Source organism: Prosopis cineraria, unplaced genomic scaffold (genome assembly GCF_029017545.1).
Source record: "Prosopis cineraria cultivar Desert tree isolate PC_DT_omini unplaced genomic scaffold, ASM2901754v1 PC2, whole genome shotgun sequence".
In the NCBI taxonomy this organism is placed as follows: domain Eukaryota; kingdom Viridiplantae; phylum Streptophyta; class Magnoliopsida; order Fabales; family Fabaceae; genus Prosopis; species Prosopis cineraria.
Genome location: NW_026555333.1, coordinates 34,795,274 through 34,813,441, shown reverse-complemented (window position 1 = coordinate 34,813,441; position 18,168 = coordinate 34,795,274). Strand labels below are relative to the sequence as shown.

Genomic DNA, 18,168 nt, shown 5'->3' with positions numbered 1-18,168 from the left:
CTTCCAAACATACATTTTCCTAGTACCACCATATCCGTAAAGGTAAAACCCCTCCTTTGTTAGACACAATAGCACAATAATTTTATCATAAATTGTCTTTTGCTCAAGTGTTAGTGTTTGCAGCAACCTTGCCAATTCAGTAGACAACGTAACCCTATCATAATTTAGTTCATTTCTTATTAGCCTGTTCTCACTTACATCCAAGCTTGACATGTTAGGTAAAGGCATAGGCTCATAATCTATGAGACTTTTCCCATTAAATTGAAGTATTTTCTCAACCTCAATCAATGTAAAGTTGTGTAAATCAACATCATCTAATTGTAATCCTGTGAAAATCAATATTTCATGCATTTTATTTATATTTAGAAAACAAATTTAAAAAATACTTATAGTTGTGGTTTCAGTATGACTATCATTATGTGGACTATTTAGAAGGTCATCTATGCCTTCCTTATATGCTCTTAATACATTTGAATCTTCACAAAAACGGGTCACTATGTGGCCAGTCGAGAAGCCTTATTTGGCAGGGTCTCTAATGGAGACCTTGAACACAAACTCCTTCTCCATAAACTCATAAAACAATCTAGAAGCACAACCTCATCTTCAGATTCCTACAATAGTCAATAGCTCTATGTCTTCATCCAAGTGATTACTTGACGCCTCAAGACTAAAAATAAAATAAGATTATATTTGTATAACTTGCTTATCAAAACCATAATCATAACCCACTAGCAACAGTATAAACATGACATAAGATACCAAATCAAAATTTTATAGTATGACAGACTCACTTAGAAATAAAACTGGAGACCTCTGGAATTGAAGGATGTACAAAAAATCATGAGCAATACATTGTGCTAGTAAGCCTCCTTATTTCTATGTAGAAATCAAAACATTTAGAGAGAATGCATATATAATTGAATCAATATCGTTCAAACATTTATGTAAGGACATGTACTGTTGAACTCCTTAATCTTAAACCACTACAATATGATAATAACTGGGTTTTTTAGTGCCTCCTCTATCAAGTTTTAGTATATCATCTACAAAGGCCCCCCCACAAAGTAGAACTCACCTTGTTTTTCCTATAATGATAAGAATAGTATCAAATGAATTTTCATCACAAGCACTAAAAATTAAATAAGGTTTCAAGTATATCAATTGATGAAGTTTGTGTCATATTACTGTGCATCTTCTAGGCTTATTTCTATCCATTTTTGTTTTTTCCCATCCTTAATCGGCTCCTCCAACTCTCCAATTCCAGATAATCTTCCAATCACATCTGTCATGAAAAAAAAGTATACTATTTAATCACATGTCATTAAGAAAAATAGACCATTCAATATTAAGATAGATAAAAATAGATAATTTAAACTTGGTAATTGCCCTATTTTTATTTGATTGGCGAGTTTTTTTTTTTCAAAAAGCAATAAGATTTTTAATAGATAAAAAAGGATTAAAATAGGACATTAGCAAATAGAGTTTTTGAAGAACAAATTTAGAAAATTTAAATACATACCAATTAAGTAATTATCATTCGTTGCCTCCCTATCTACAATATCTGGAATATTAATAAAATTGAACCCGAAACGATGGATTGAACCTATCTCAGGACGCAACTTTATAGTAGTAGAAAATATGAAGCTAATCTTATAAGGATGATCCATTGTTCGATATGATCCGGAGCACTGAGAGACTCTAAATTTTGAAATTTCATATATTTTAGAGGGATGCAATCCATCTTCAAAATGTCTCACAAAAGGTTTTCAAATAATTGCAGAAATCTGATCACCCTATGATAGGTTGATTATTAGAGTAATACTTAATTATAAATCAATATGAAATATAAGAACAAATAATACTATTCACAAATATGACAGATGCAATCACATTGTTTGAATTTCACAAATATTTTTTATGCTTGTTAATTTAATAATACTAAATGATACCATTAAAGTTCTCTAACAAATAATGATTTCACGAATTGCGCATGCTGTTGGAAACTTTACTAAATGAAAGGTAATTAATGGAAACTTTAAAATGTTGATGTTCTATAGTTCACGAATTGTGCATGCTGTTGACAATTAAACTTTACTAAATGAAAACTTCACTTATATTTTTAATAAACGCATACTATTTTATTTTGTATTATATGGATAAAAGGTAATTAATGGTGAATTATTGGCAAGAAATATTTTTATGAACTATGAGGTTGGATATAAATATATACACGAAACTCTGAGCATTGAGTTTAGCCATAATATTAGTGAACATGACATATGCGATCACACTGTTTGAATTTCACAAATATTTTTTATGCAAGGTTAATTTAATAATACCAAATGATATTATTAAAGTTGTCTAACAAATAGTGATTGCACGAATTGCACATGTTGTTGGAAACACCATAGCAATATAATTGCGGCAAAAAGCATAAATCATATTCAACACCTTTTTTATTAAAAAAAGCATGAATTATTGATAAATAATGTATTTTAAGGTGATGCAACCTACAACAACATTGTCCTATAGATAGGATAAGTATTATATATTAGACATAATTAACGGGATCCGAAAAAAATGTATAAACACTTACTCCAGCATCTTGAAAGACCAATTCAACACCATTAGATTTTTCGAATGTATTTTTACTTGGCAATCTCTAGATATGAATCACCTTAACCATAATGCGCCAATTTTTTTTTGCTGTGTTGATAGCACGAATAGCATGGATCTCAGAAGTAGAAGCCATGAGTAGTATGAATAATAGTGGAGAGGAGAATGAACTTAATATAATTAATTAGAGGAGTGACTCAGACTGAAATTGTAAAATGTGCTATTAGCCTAACCTAGTAATTTATAATTGAATAAGGATGATTTGGGAGGAAAAATTAAGAGGTGATTTAAAAAAAATCAAAATGATAGATATTAAAAATTATTTTATTCAGTGTAGATATTTAAGAAATTTAAATTTTACCAAACTTAATTTATGAAATTAATATATTTTGAATCCCAAAGTCCTTCACGGAAACCTGATCGTATATGTGTGTGTGTATATATATATATATTTGGATATATATTAAACGAAATATACATGTTTCAAAACTCTTTCATGACATATTATTTTTTAAATTTCAAATAGGTAAAAATCAAAATTTTTTGAGACTCATGGGATTATGAGTGTTGAGCCTAGCATTGATGATTGGGAATATATAATGTCAAATTTCAGATACTAATAAAAATCATATTTATAATTGTTGAGATTCATGAGGATAGATTTAAATAGTAAAACAAATTTTCATATGCATTAATTTAAATTTGAATCTTAATATATATATATCTGCATACAAATACCCTAAATATTATGAACCATTAATTTTGCAATATATTTAGGTGAGATAGAGTGTTTAAATAGGTAGATATTAATTTAAATACACATATAATCAAATTTAAATTTTAAATAGGTAACAATAAATTTTTAAACACATAATACTTTTTCTGAATATTTAAACAGATATTTGTTTGTTTGTGTGTGTGTGGGGGGGTATATATACATGGAATTATGGGTGTTGAAGTTAGATGTAATAACTGTAAATAAATTATGTAACAAAATATATTATGGGTGCTGAACAGATCGCTTTTATTATTATTATTATTATTATTATTATTATTTTACTTATTTATTTTTTTTTTTGCTGACAGACTCAGACGCAAGCGGTCACACGGATCCTAAATAGGAAATTCCCAATTGCCTAAACCTAAAGCTCTAATCTTGCTCGCGTTCGGGTAGAACCAGAACGGCAGAGCCCTGCGGCATGTCAGCATCTTCCTCTCCTCTGTTCGTCAATCTCGCACTCGATCTCTTCGGCCGTGATTGATGAAGCGGCAGAGTGAAGAAAACGGATCCTAAAGACCTCCGACTGCTCGTAAATCTCTTGGCCTCTTCATGCTCGACAGTCGACTGCTCGTGAATCTCTTCGGCCTCTTCGTGCGCGACAGCTCTTGACTTCGCGTTTGACTGCTGCTTAAGTTTCTTGGTCTCATCGTGCTCGACTGCTCGTGATTTCATCCACTCCTCTGTAAGTGACTACACTTCCAGCCTGTGCATCTAGTCTCAGTCTTCTGCCATCTTCAATCTTCATTAACAGGTCGGAGCTTGTACTAAATGCTGATTTTGATTCTTTATAGTTCATACATAATATCTATTATTTAATGGTTTTGTGAGTTTGGGTGCTGATTTTGATTAAGCTTAGTAGTTTTTATGGATATGGAACCTCCTGCTCTTGCTTTCGATCCCAATGTGCAAGCTAGTAATCCTGGTTTGTTTGATTTATAATTTATTCATTTATTATTTATATATCAATGTTAATTATATTTTCCCAAATATGTGTATAGGCGCTGATGTGAATGTTTTGCAATCTCCTATTTTAGATTTAAAGAGTTGAAGGAGATTTTTATCATCTTCAGCCTGATTTTAGAGAATTTAATTTAAAAGATCTGCATGTCAATTGAATGTTGAAGTATGGTGGGATTATTACTTTATTTGTAATAAGTTTTCTTTAATTTATCACTTTTCCTACGAATTTTAATATATAATATTTAAAATATATTAATTTTCTATCCCGATCCGACTCCAACTCCAGTCTAATTTTTAAATCAGTGCTCTGACTAGTAAGGGGTGATCACGAGATGGGACCGGGACACTCCCGTCCCGTGTCCCATTCCGAAAAAAAGATTGGGACTGAATTTTGATTTCGTGTCCCGTCACGTCCCGAAAGTTGTCCCGTCCCATTAAGAGTCGGGACGGGACCGGGACAAGATTGGGACGTCTCGCCATCCCGATAAATGAAATAATATCGGAAAAAGATCTGGATAATAACGTTTATTAAAATTTTAAATTATATAATTTATTAAGTTTAAAATCAAAAAAACATAAGTACATAAAGAGCAATAATTTAAAATCAATTATTGAATTATATTAATCACAACTACATATTATAATAAAAAATATAAGTGATATTTATGCTATAAGATTAGTAATAACAGGCAAGTCAAATACAACATCAAATAATTAATTTTCTACTTTAGTGAAGATGTATTAAACTAATTACTCTTCTAAAAATAAGCAAGAAATATGTTATAAATAAAAGTTATTAAATAGATAGATATAAGAATAAATTATATTAATATAATTAATATATTATAAAAAAGATATCGTCATGTTTACTCCATGTCATTAAAATTATCAATATAGAAACACTTTAGTTTTAAATAAGAATTATAAGTATTAAAATTATAATTGATATAATTAATATAAGTATAAATTATATTAATATAATTAATATATTTAAAATAAAAAATAATATATATAATATTCGGGACGGGATGGGATGTCTTGATGATAATCCCGTGTCCCGTCCCGTAAAGTCCCGCCCTGATTATTTTCGGGTCGGAACAAGACCCGTTCCGATATGATCGGGATAATATTGGGCCAATCGAAACGGGTCCAGATTGAATACCCCTATCTACTGACTAGTTCAATGTCTTGTCCGGTTTTAGAGTAAGAAAACATATTTTCAGACCTTTTTCTTTTATCAGGTAATGAAATTAATTTTCTTGCTATAAAATTTTGCCTCCCGGGACGGTGACCCGTCGAAGGGAAACCGAAGATTCGAGAGGACCCATATTTCCACTCCGTCGCGGCGGCTATTCTCAGATACTCCATCTGATTCTCTCACTCTATTTTCACCGCCACTAGGTACTGGGGACGGCATAACCGCCCACGAATCAGGTTAGCCTTTTCATCCTTTCTTTCCGCTTCCTCTCTTGCTGCCCTCAAAATGCATCGTTTTTTTTTTTTATTCCTAGTGAATTTTGGAGTTTTATTAAGATCAACTTTTCATTCTTTTGTGCTTGAGTGGCAATGCATCGTAAAAAGCTTAACTTTTGATCCACAGTTGCTGCCATTTGAAGGTTTGTTAGTCGCAGAATATATATATATATATATATATTCCCAAGAGTCTCATCGGTTAGCCTTCGCCTACTCTTACAATTGGAATTTGACATTTTTAGTTTAGAAAATAAATCAAAATGGGTAGTACGGCGGCGCAGATTCCCAGTAGCTTTGGCCATGAGCTGAGGGCATGTCTTCGTTGCCGCCTCGTCAAAACCTACGACCAGGTCACACTCAATTCATCCTCCTGTGTCACTGTTGATGTTGTTTGATTCGTTCTTTTCTTTTTTTTTTTCCTTGTTTATTTCATTTTTTTTTTCTCAGAATGTTTTAGGGTTTTTATGTTAATTTACCGCTGGACTCTTCTTTTTTCCCGCTTGAAACAACGTGCGGCTTAAGCTATACTTGGCTTTGCATCTGCTTCTTTGCTTAACAGTTCAGAGAGTCAGGGTGCGAGAATTGCCCATTCTTCAAGATGGAAGACGACCATGAGCGTGTTGTGGATTGTACAACTCCTAATTTCAATGGGTATGGATGTTAGGCTGGAACTTCTGTGGCATTGCATTTGTACATTAAGCCAAAGGCTCTTATCATTTGCAATTGTCCATATCCTTTTCATCTTCTTTCATACCTTTCACAGGATAATTTCAGTCATGGATCCATCTCGAAGCTGGGCTGCCCGTTGGTTGCGAATTGGTATGTTAATTTGTCTTTTTTTAGGCTCAGTAATATGTCCTATACAATTTTCTGCAAATAGAACAATATCTTTACTCACACATGAGGAGATAATCCTAGGATTTCAGGAGTAATGGCATTTTTCTTTGCTCCTAAGCATCGTCACTTTCATTGACAAGGCTTTGTAACTGCAGAATGAGCATTTTTGTGAATTCCTTCCAAAGCATAATCTATTATTTACATATAAGGAGGTTGGTTTTATTAATAGAATAAAAATCTGAAACTATTATTTACACATAAGAGGGTGGATATTATTAATAGATTTGTTTAACGTTGCTCACTCTTAGTATCAGAGAGGGGACAGTGGTTGTTTACTTGACGGCCCAAGAAGGGCATTTTTATTTTCTTTTGAGATGGAAGTAAAGTTAGAGGTGCTAAAAAGATTTGCTACGGCACTGTAATAAGGTGGCAGAAGGGTTGCTCACTTCTTGATGGTTTTCGGGCTTGCATTTGCTGCCTTTGCAAAATCCTTTTCTTTTTCTTTTTCTTTTTTTAAATTCTTCTTTCCATCAATTTTGGAATATCTGTGTTTCTCATCAGAATGAATGAAGTTCTTAACTCACTCTCAAAATTTGGCGATTTGGGCCTTGAGATAGAAAATCAACTTGTTTATTGAAATCAGTGTGGGTTGTTTCTGGCAAAGATGAAGGGAGGAATACTTGCTTAAGAAATTTGTCGAAGGTAATGACTATGATGGAAATGAGAGCCGAAAAAAAGGTCTAGGTATTCGGAATATACTGTTCAATATCTGGTCACTGTTGACACAAGGAAAATTGGTAAAGGAATTGGAGCCTGATGATGATAAAATATAAATAATTAAAGTTTTAAATTTTATTTCTTTCAGAGGAAATATGTTAATTTATCTCAGGTACCTCTATACAGGATTCTCCTTGTAGGCCTTCTCTTGAGGTCTTGTTTGGTGGTTGATTTTCCTGGCTAGTGTTGCTTGGCTTGGAAGTAAGGACAATTTTTGTTTGTGTGGATAAAGTCATCATGTCTTCATGGTTTTACTCTGGGCTTCTTTTATAATTTCTAGGACATTATTAATGAGGATTTGGTAAGAGTGTTTGATGAGTTCCATTATTATGATATAATTTATGTAGATATGAATTTTATTTTCATCACTACTGTTCTGATAGAACTGGTAGGCCAAGGGAAAATATGTAGGAAAATAGAGTAATGGGCCCAAGAGTGACCTATTAGGGGGTTTGTTCATTTTCATCGCTGCCTTTCTTGGATTGTGACTTGGTGGATATATGAGAGAACAATGGAGTTAAGGGAGGATGAGAATAGGAAGGTAGGCAGAATCTGAGTGCAAATTAGTGGGGAGAGATTTTTATCTCCTGAAATTCCATTTTTCCAGTTTCTCTATGTTAGGTGTGTGTTTGATTTTCTGTCATTAGAGTCTAGCTTGTTTCCATTTTGGGTCAACAATAGCCTCATTGAAATTATTTGGTATATTTACACTTTCAACATTCACAACAAATGTCTTCAAATGAGTAGAGAGCTTTTTGTATGGGACATACCTGCCGATAGTATGCTGGGTACTGCTTCTCTTTCCTTTTCTCAGGGCTATTGGCCAATGCTGATCTCCCAAGCTTGTCTCGGGTACAGAATCATGACTTTGCCTTGGCATGTAATGGGATTTTCTCCACCATATTGCTGTTCTGTAGTATTAATAGGCTCCTCCAACATAGTCTCAGCCGAATGAGGGTCGGAAAGAAAATTTAGAGGTTCAAATGGGTTTTCATTATGAAATTCAGATCCGTTTGAGGAATTTCCGGAACTTCTTATTCTGATTCATGTGTTCCTTGGCTGTTTTCCTGGAATTTGTAGAGGAAAAGGGCATTATAGGAGCATCTAGTGATATTTGAGGTCCATTATGAGGCTCATTAACTTTCTGACCAGATTTATCACACTTGGCATCACAAATGATCCATTCACTCCTCTCACTCTCCCCCTTAATGGAAGAATATCATTATTATTGATATTGAATGAATGGAAGAGTGAATGCATATCAGTGAACTTGCTTTGCCATATGATATGTTTTAAAATGAAATTCAGAAACAAATTTATTATTGATATTGGGAAACAAAAACTGCATATGATTGAGACTAGGGTGGCCTAAACTAGACTGCCACAGCATAATATCATCAGGAGATGTAAAAGAAGTAGCACAAGAACTTCTATAGATATAAATTTCATTTTCATCACTAATGTCTTCTTCTTAGACTGAATGAATGCTTAAAGACATTATTTAGAAGATCCAAAGTGGCTTTCTACCAACTTGGTCTAGATTTATCCTCATTGGCAAATGACATGGGGAAGAATGTGAGAAGGCAAAGAAATTGGGGTTTGGTTCTTAAGTTCACTTTTTTCCCTCCGGAGAAAGCTTGTCATTATCTTGTGGGGGAAGATTTGGTACAGACCAAAAAATGGAAGGGTCTTGGCAGGGACAGATCCTTTTTTTTTTTTTTGGGGGGGGGGGGGGTGTGTGGGGGGAAGCACCCCTAGACCAAAAAATAGAAGGGTCTCAGCAGGGATGGATCTGGGGGGAGAAGCACCCCCAGACCAAACAGTGGAAGGTTCTCGGCAGTGGTACTTGCCCCCCATGTTACAAAATGTCTTTTAAAATGTTCTATTTTTTGTTTGTAAAATGTTAAAATCAATTTTGACCTCCAAACTTTCATGTAGGATTTGATTTTGGCCTCCCTTGAATAAGTTTCTAGATCTGTCCCTTGGTCTCGGAGACCTTTTTTTTTTTTTTTATAATTACTTCGGTTGATAAATGGTCTTCCTTTTAGAAGACCTTCATTATGACATCTAGTAAGAATGGTTTGTGGGTGGTAGGCTTACTTGGAGCTTATTGCTACTTATGGGAGTCCTTGAAATTTTATTTCTTCATGTAATGTATTACTCGACCTTTTGTTTCTTTAAGATTGAGGGCATTCCCATTTTTGGCTGGCTAATATCATATAAAATGTGAGAGATAAAGAGAAACCCATTTTGTGGGAATTTTAGTTGGTAATTTTGACCGACATTTGATTGTCTTAATAGATACGTCATGCAAGACAAAACAGTGAAACTGCATTAGTTATTGAGACATTATAGTCACCATGCATGCAATCTGCGCAGTTAGCATGCACACTACTATCACACTACAGATATTAATTCCAACAAACCTCTGCCTGGATTGAGATCTTGTATTGCACGAAAGGCTTCGAACTCAAGGTTATTTTAAAATATGTTGCAGGAAAATTTCTTCCTGGTGTTTACACTCTTGCTGTTTCAGAGGCTCTTCCGGAAGAAATGCAGGTTTGTATTTTCCCATTAATGAAGATGGAAGAACATTTACTTTGATGATGGCATACCACGTAAATATAGTTTGGTTACTATAAAATGATCTCCTGTCAGTACAAGTTTTGACAAATCACCATTGAGTCAAATTATCTTTCAACGAGATTTACTTATTTATTTATTTATTTTTTTTCTTTTTTGGTGAATCATCACATTGGCATGTTTTGATTGATCACTAAATTCTTCTGTTCTGGGGCTCCTTTTAGTGTCCTGAAACGTAGAGACAAGCAATCCTCTCCTATGAAGCGTGGACTTGAAAAAAAGAGTCTAGTTGGTCGCTGACACATTAGACATGACGCACACAGCAGAGCGCTTTAAATTTTGTTGTGATATCATTCTGCGTCCATACTGTTGTCCTTGTTTCTTGGATCCTTTCTTAATTTCTTCCTTAGATCACAAAGATGACAAGTGTTGAAAGGTATTTATGTTACATTGGGTATGCAGAAAAGTCCTTTCTAAAAAGAGAATGGTAAAGAGAAAGTTAGATTTGTGTGTTTGGTATGTTGAAAATTAGTAATACACCGTGCAACCATAATTAGGGGAATTGGTTTTCAGGAAAGCTCCTTTCCCATTCTCATTCTCGCTTTATACCAAATGTAGTATAAAAGATTTAGAAATTCTTGCTAGAAAGGTGTTATCCAATTGATAGAACCAGTAAAAGGGAAGGGAAATTAGAGAGTAGTTATCGCTAGAGAAGCAAGGAATGCTTTAGAATGTTATAGTCAGAATCTAATAACTCTACAATAACCTAAAGGCAAAGGGGAATCCCATGATTTTTGGACTGAATAATGCAGACTTCTTTATAATATCAATCCAGTACTTATAGATTGGGACACCTAACTAATGGACAAACATAACTGACTCAATTTAGATTTGGCTGCAACTCCTTGCCGTTCTTTCAATGTAAGAGTACCCTCAATTTTGTTTTGTAGGGTTAGTAGTTTTAGGAAAACACCCTTCTCTTCTTGCTCCTTTCTCTTTTTGGGGGAATGGCTTAATCACATTCTTCTATATTAAAATCTTCAATGATCTCTCACAGAACTTAAAATACATTTGAATAAACCTAAATTTAGATTCAAGGGATCCCTTTAGGTCATTGATAGTAGTGCGAATGAGTGTAATGAATGTTCCACTTGTCCACAAGTGGGATCTAACATATGTAGAGGTTGGCAAACGGTACTTAAGTTTAAAAAGAAAGTTGGCATTAGGTCTCGTTCATTAAAAAAAAGAAAAAAATTACCAATTTGTTACCTTTACGCCACATTGGCTTTAGAAGTGCTCCAACTGTATTTTCATAATAATGGTGGTGGGATATTCTATCCTACTTTTGATTTTTGAAGTTGTTTACTCATCTCTATAATTCTTATTGTGTTTTTGAATGAATCAATGAAGTCTAGAAACCTTGTATATATGTCCATCGGCAATTTGCAGATTTGTAGGCTTCTCCTGTCATTCCCAGGTACAGGTTCCTGTTAGGAAAACCAAGTTTGGTGTCGGAAAACCTAGAATTTAATTAAGTTATTTTATGTTTAATAATTATCTTTATTTTCAGAAGTTGGGGTTTTTTTAAACTTATTTTGAAATAGGATTGATCTTATATCATATCTAAGGTGTAAGTTAGCTTAAAATGTTATTATTTTAATAATTGTAATAAGGGCTCCATAAATAATCCTAGCATTTTTTTATCTGTCAGATCCTTTGATGAATTGAAGTTGAGATTAGCTATTTTCCTCCTATTTCTCTCTCCTCCTTCCCTCCCCTTCTCCTACAGCACTGGGAGTATTTAGAAAGGAACACACTAAAGGCTAGTTTGATTTGGTTTGTAGCTCATATTGCCGATGGCCAAATTGTGTGCTTTGCAATACAGCACAGAATTCTTTGTGCCTTTACTTGGGAATTCAGAAACGTGCTTGTACCCTCCTTCTAGCTTAATTTAGTCTGTTGCTCAACTCATTTCTAAAGAGCTCAAGCCCGTAAAGTTGATCAAAATAATGTTGTCATTTTCAAAATATCAAACATAAATTCATTCCTATCCTTTCTTTTACTTAAGCTTTGGTTGAAGCAATGCTGTATAGTGATGTTTGTCTATTTGATCATTTGATATCCTTTTTGCAGGCAATTTGTGAAGACGAGCGTGTGCAGTATATTCCTCCCAAACGCATGTGAAGAAGCACTTGTGTCATTTCCTTCATATCGACTGAACAGAAACTGAATTGCCAAAGTTTGTATTAAAATGTAGGTTTCCATATTCATAGTTAATTTCCTGCTTTGTGCACCTTTTTTTGATAAAAATGATTCAAGATGATATTGAACGGGCACTGATATAGCTGGTTGAGTGCATTGATTTAACTTGGACAGTAGACTGGGCGGAGCTTTCTTAGGCTTGTTTGCAAGCATGCTAGTGTAGGTGGAACTTGTTTAGGTTTGTTTGGGGCTGAGCCTGAATATACACTCTTGTAAAAATCCTAGATTTTAATCTTTTTAACTTAGATAAATCGGTGTTTCCTCTTCTCAAAGTTTTCTAATCTTTTTAACTCAAGATTCGTGTTGTTTTGAGGCTGTGCTTGTAAGTGTTTATATTTTGTGCGCATACATATATTGTTTGAGTTCTACTTTCGTTGTGCTGATTCATTCAATACGAATGTATGTATGCTGCCATGTCCGATTGCTCATATGCTCCCTCCGTTTTCGTTTTTGGATTTCTCTTGTTGTTGGGTTGTTATAATTCATAACCAAACTATTTGAGACCTTGAGATATTAAAAAACTACAAAACCCCAAACCTCTTGAAATTGCTGCAGGATATGGCTAGGGGTGTTTGCGGGACTGAATTTTGATCTCGTGTCTCGTCTCATCGTGAAAGTCATCCCGTCTTGTTTGGAGTTGAGACGGGATCAGGGCAGGATCGGGACGTCCCGTCATCCTGATAAATAGGATAATATCAAAGAAAAATTTGGGTAATAATGTTCATTAAAATTTTAAATTTTATAATTTATTAAATTTAAAATGAAAACAACACAAGGATATAAATTACAACAATTTAAAGTCAATTATTGAATGATATTAATTATAGCTACACATTATAATAGCAAATATAAGTGATTTTCATGTTATAAGATTAGCAATAATATGTAAGTCAAGCGCAACATCAAATCATTGTTCTTTTATTTTATTAGAGGTGTATTAAGTTAATTATTCTTTTAAAAATAAAGCAAGAAATACGTTATAAATAAGTTATTAAATAGTTATATATAACAATAAATTGTATTAATATAATTAATATATTATAAAGAAAGATATCACCGTGTTTACTCCACGTCATTAAAATTATTAATATAAAAAACTTTAGTTTTAAATAAGAATTGTAAGTATTGAAATTATAATTGATATAATTAATATAAGTATAAATTATATTAATATAATTAATATATTTAAAATAAAAAATAATATCTATAATATTCGGGATAGGACGGGGCGGGACGTCCTGATGGTAATTCCGTGTCCCGTCCTGTCCTGAATCCCTTTCTTGTTCCGTCTCGTAAAGTCCGTCCTGATTATTTTGGTGTCGGGACAAAACCTGTTTTGATATGATTGAGACAATATCGTGTTAATCGGGACAGATGTAATTTGAACACCCTTATGTATGGCTAACTGGAGGATCTTGAAAAATTGGGTCTTGGAAATTGAGGATTTTAGCTTGAAAGTGGGCATAATCTTGTAGGGGACAGATAGATGGTTCTAACGGCACTAGTATCTTGTCAGAGGCCAGACAAAGGAGAAATCGTGAAAAAAGGCGCATGTTTTCGAAGTTTGCTGTCGAGTCCAAAGCGAGTCAAAGTGACTCATGAGGTCAGAGGCGGCTTCGACAATGTTGTTTTGGTCGTGGACTAAATCGACACGTTGTTTAGCCATTGTGCTGCATTTCAATAAGTAAAATGCAGCGCTGGGTTAGGTCCAACTCGATCCAATCCTTTGACGCGATCAGTTGGGTTGGATTTGGTCAACCTTATTTGGTCCAATCTAAGTCAAACTCGAGTTGATCAAATGCTGACTGACTTGGGCATGGATCAACCTGATTCGGTCAATGGTAAAAAAAAAAAAAAATAATAAATTGAACTGCGCTCGTTCGTAAGCCAAGTGCTCACCTATTAGTCAACGTAAATACATCACTAGACCCATGATGATTAGACTAATCCAATGGAGTAGCGTGCGTGGTGAATTGAGGCTGCCAGGGTGGAGCATTTGTGTCTGTCATGCACCAGTGTGGAGAATGAGATTCATTCCCATTTTCAATTTTTTCATGAATTTTCTCCTTCCAAAAGCTTCTACTGGTGCGCGAAGGCATGTGGGAGGTCATTTTAGGATACTAGTCTTAAAAATTCTTAAATTCATGATTTATCCATTAGTAAGTTGTTTACTTGTTTTTGTATCAAGTTGTGTATTTTATGTGATATCTGACATGTTTTTATATACAAAACGTTATTTAAGAATGTAATAGTTGATTCTGGACTCTCTTTTTTTCCCCTTGATAAAAAGAAAGGCTAAGCCTAGAATTTAAAGTAATTACATATCAGGGAAATAAGATTCCAAACAATCAGTAGAAACAGGATTCCTTACAAAGCTAGGAGCAACCGCAAAAAGAGAGGAGTAATAAATCCCTTCCTTTGCTAATCCATCTGCTACTTGATTCTGCCCTCATTCCACAAACTTGATTCTAACTTCCCAATTCCTATGCAATATATTAATGATCCCAACTAGAACTAAGATCGTGTGGCCATGTGACCTTGGTCTATCAATATGATCAACAAGGCTTTTACCGTCAGACTCAATAAGGACCCTTTTGAAGCCAAAATCCCATACCATGTGTTGGCTCTTCTGTATAGCCCACCCCTCTGGCTTCATATGCACTGCATTAGCCCAGATGATGACAAAATCCCACAATCTAGCATCCAATATGGTCCCTTGGAACACCTCTACACTTACGAAGGATCTAGCTCCACCCGCATTTATCTTGACCCAACCATCTGGAGGAGGGCTCCAATTATTGGGTTGTGGGTGAATTTCAGAATGAAACGAATTCTTCATACTATGAGTGTCCACGTAAGTTTTCCAAGTATTCATAATTACAACTAATGGATCAATCGGTTTCTGAAAATCTGGGTCAAAAATAAAACTATTTCTTGAATTCCTACAATTTCCAAATGACACCCCACAGTAACCCAGATGAGCCTAAAACCATATCATTATCCCTAATGACACTTATAAGTAGTGAGAATGAGGACCTTAGAAGTTCTAGAAGGTTACCATTACAACACTTCTGTTTGGGAAGAGCCCAAAGAATTTCCTTGACAGCCATTTACAACAGTTCTAGACCAAGAGGATCCATCTAGGAATGGTGCATTAGTTCCCAGCACTGGATTCAAATCTTCCAGATATATGATCTTGTTTGCTTCAGACCATGTTAAAGGTTGTGTCACCTCCTTGTCTTTGATTCCTCTTACTTTGTTGAGCCACAACCTGATTCAGGTTTCCTGTCCCCGATCTGACTTTCAAAGAGAACTTCTCTGGGCTTTTCCCAAAAATCTTATTTTGTGGGTAAGCCACGAAAATTCTTGCGCCCTCCTTAACAATCTGAATTCTTTCCTAATTTTCCTTTAGTTTATAAACAATTTAATTTAATTGAGTTTTGTAATAGTCTGAATAGTATAACATGTAACGCGTTGAGCAATTTATTATAAAGATATCAAGTTATTAATTTGTTAAACTCGTTTTTTTCTGGGCTTGAATTTGTTATAATCGTTTATGTATAGTACGTCTTTCTAGCTTTTGTTCTTTAAACAAAGGAGAACATTATATACTTTTTCCTCCCACTTATTTGTTTATTTTCTGAATAATATAGTAAACTAGAATTAAATAATTTAGAATAATCAATGAGTTCTTAAATATAATTTTACTAAGTGATTTTTTGCCGTGATAACCAAAAGTGAATTTTTGACGGCAATTTTTACTAGTTGTTTCCGAAAGAAGGCCAAAAGTACATATCTTTTAAAAATAATTTTAAAAATTAAAAGTAATTTATATAATTATTTTTGGTGGCAACATTTATTTCTATTAAAAGTATTTTAAAAAAATTAAATAAAATTTTAAATCATATGAAATTATTTAAACAATTACTTTATCCGTTAAAAAATATAAGGCATTTTTTGAGAAATTGTATGTTTAAAAATGCAAGGCATTTTTAAATATTTTGAGATGTAATCATTGCTTTTTTTTTTTTCAAAAGTAGCCTTATTGTTAATGACTTTATATTTATTATAGGGTATTTAATAGGGGTAAATATAAAAAGATTGGATTAGTTTGAAAGTAAGTAACTACTTTATTGGGGGTGAGATTTAGTTAAAAATGCTTTATATTTTTGAACGGAGGGAATATCATTTAAGTGAGTAGAATAAATTTTCTTATGAATTATTTTTAATAGTTCAAAATTGAATAAAATCATTCAAAAGATATTTAGGAAATTAAATTTCTTATATATATAATAAAAAATAAATGATATATGGGATCAAGAAACAAAAGGAATAATAATGAAGATGTATTAAGTTTAATTATTAAACTATTTTTTCATTTTGTATTATTCATAATATTTTTTTAATACATATATAGCTTATCTTTATTAAGAATGATGTTATTAAGCTAGTATTTTACTATGATAAAATGAAAATGTTGATGGGTGATTACTTTCAATTATAATTAGATTAAGTTATATATAAATACTTACTTACATATAAATACATAAACTAAAAAAAATCTTAAATATAAATTATAATATCTAAAGTTAAAATCATTTAAAGGATGAAGGAAAAATACATCATAGTGAAAATATTTCAAAATTTGATATTTTAAATTTAATTTTTCATCATCATGTAAAGAAGTTACTTGAATAGGGTAGCTATTATGAAGTTTTGAAGCTTGATTTAGAGGAATCAAAATGTTAAAGTTATATAAATGTTGCAGGATGCAAATGATATTATGAATTATGACATACTTCGCACTTAATACTTGTCTTGTTATGCACATGATCTTTGCTTCATCTTTTGAGCTCTGATGGCTTTTGGACAGAGATTTCATATGATTTAACATAATGTTTGGGTTTCTATTGTTGCAAAAAAAAAAAAAAGAAGTTATTACTAACAATATTTTATAACATATTATTATTAAGAAAAATATGAAAAACTATTTAAATTCTTGCTTTATTGTTATGAGGTAAAGAGTGATTAGAAATTAGCTAAGTCAATCACATATGAAATTTTTGTAATTATTTTGTATTATAAGTTATAACTATTCATTAAAAATTCAACATTATTCTAAATGATTATTAACAAAATTAATTTAGATAAAATTAATTTTTTATTAAAATACTTTTTTAAGATAATTGAAAAACTCTAGATAAAATTTATTTTTAAGAAAAGAAGAGAAAACATATAACCAGTTTGGAAGATGATAAAAATTTAATAATGTATTTATTAATTTTTAAGAAACATAGGGAGAAGATAAAAGTAACAGATATTTAACAATAACTAATATAATACATAGTTATAAATAAATTATATAGTTAATTATTTAATTTAAAAATAAAAATAAAATTAAAAATTATTTAATATTTAATATTTACATTTTTTTTTCATTTTATGTTCATATTCCTAATAAAAAATAATATTTTTATAAGAAATTAAAATAATATTTTGTTAAAAAATTTAATATAAATAATCATATAAATTATTTTTATCATATTAATAATTAATAATAAAATATACTTCTTTTATTAAAAAATGTAAGGTATTTTTTAAAAAATTAAATGTTAAAAAAAAATAAGAATATAATTATTGTTTTTTTTTTAAATAGTATCCCTATTCTAGGGATGATGAATGACTCTCACATGGAACCACATCGGCTCCCCACATCACCACTTTGTAGCCTCCACGTCAGCCCCCCACATCGCATGCATCAAGCTGCAAATTCACGCTATTTTGGTGAGAAAATGAACCCCATTTGATTCGAACACGCGACCGCGTGAGGGAGGCAAAGCAAGAGGCGCCCCTGCCATTGAGCCAAATAAAATCCTCGT

The 18,168-nt window shown here is 32.6% G+C and overlaps 1 protein-coding gene across 4 annotated transcripts; it reads left to right on the top strand.

Annotated features, from left to right (window-relative positions):
- The first annotated feature begins 3,944 nt into the window (after positions 1–3,944).
- LOC129302351 (transcription elongation factor SPT4 homolog 1) lies at positions 3,945–12,561 on the top strand. Of its 4 annotated transcripts, XM_054941166.1 has the most exons (8): positions 4,011–4,148; positions 5,599–5,791; positions 5,958–5,973; positions 6,073–6,180; positions 6,390–6,481; positions 6,594–6,649; positions 9,942–10,003; positions 12,161–12,561. In XM_054941166.1, exons 4-8 carry the CDS (start codon positions 6,091–6,093, stop codon positions 12,209–12,211), a joined length of 351 nt encoding a protein of 116 aa, XP_054797141.1. In that variant the 5' UTR covers positions 4,011–4,148; positions 5,599–5,791; positions 5,958–5,973; positions 6,073–6,090; the 3' UTR covers positions 12,212–12,561. The 4 variants fall into 4 exon arrangements, with proteins under 4 accessions (XP_054797139.1, XP_054797141.1, XP_054797140.1 ...); XM_054941164.1 differs by lacking the exon at positions 5,958–5,973 and having other exon boundaries at positions 3,945–4,079; XM_054941165.1 differs by lacking the exon at positions 5,958–5,973 and having other exon boundaries at positions 6,078–6,180.
- Positions 12,562–18,168: the final 5,607 nt, after the last annotated feature.

What these genes read in the sequence shown, in the direction of transcription:
- LOC129302351 (XM_054941164.1), top strand. Translation starts at nt 6,091, where the DNA reads ATGGGTAGTACGGCGGCGCAGATTCCCAGTAGCTTTGGCCATGAGCTG. An exon ending in TCGTCAAAACCTACGACCAG is followed by an intron (nt 6,181 to 6,389) that starts GTCACACTCAAT and finishes TTTGCTTAACAG; the next exon opens with TTCAGAGAGTCAGGGTGCGA. An exon ending in TGCCCGTTGGTTGCGAATTG is followed by an intron (nt 6,650 to 9,941) that starts GTATGTTAATTT and finishes AATATGTTGCAG; the next exon opens with GAAAATTTCTTCCTGGTGTT.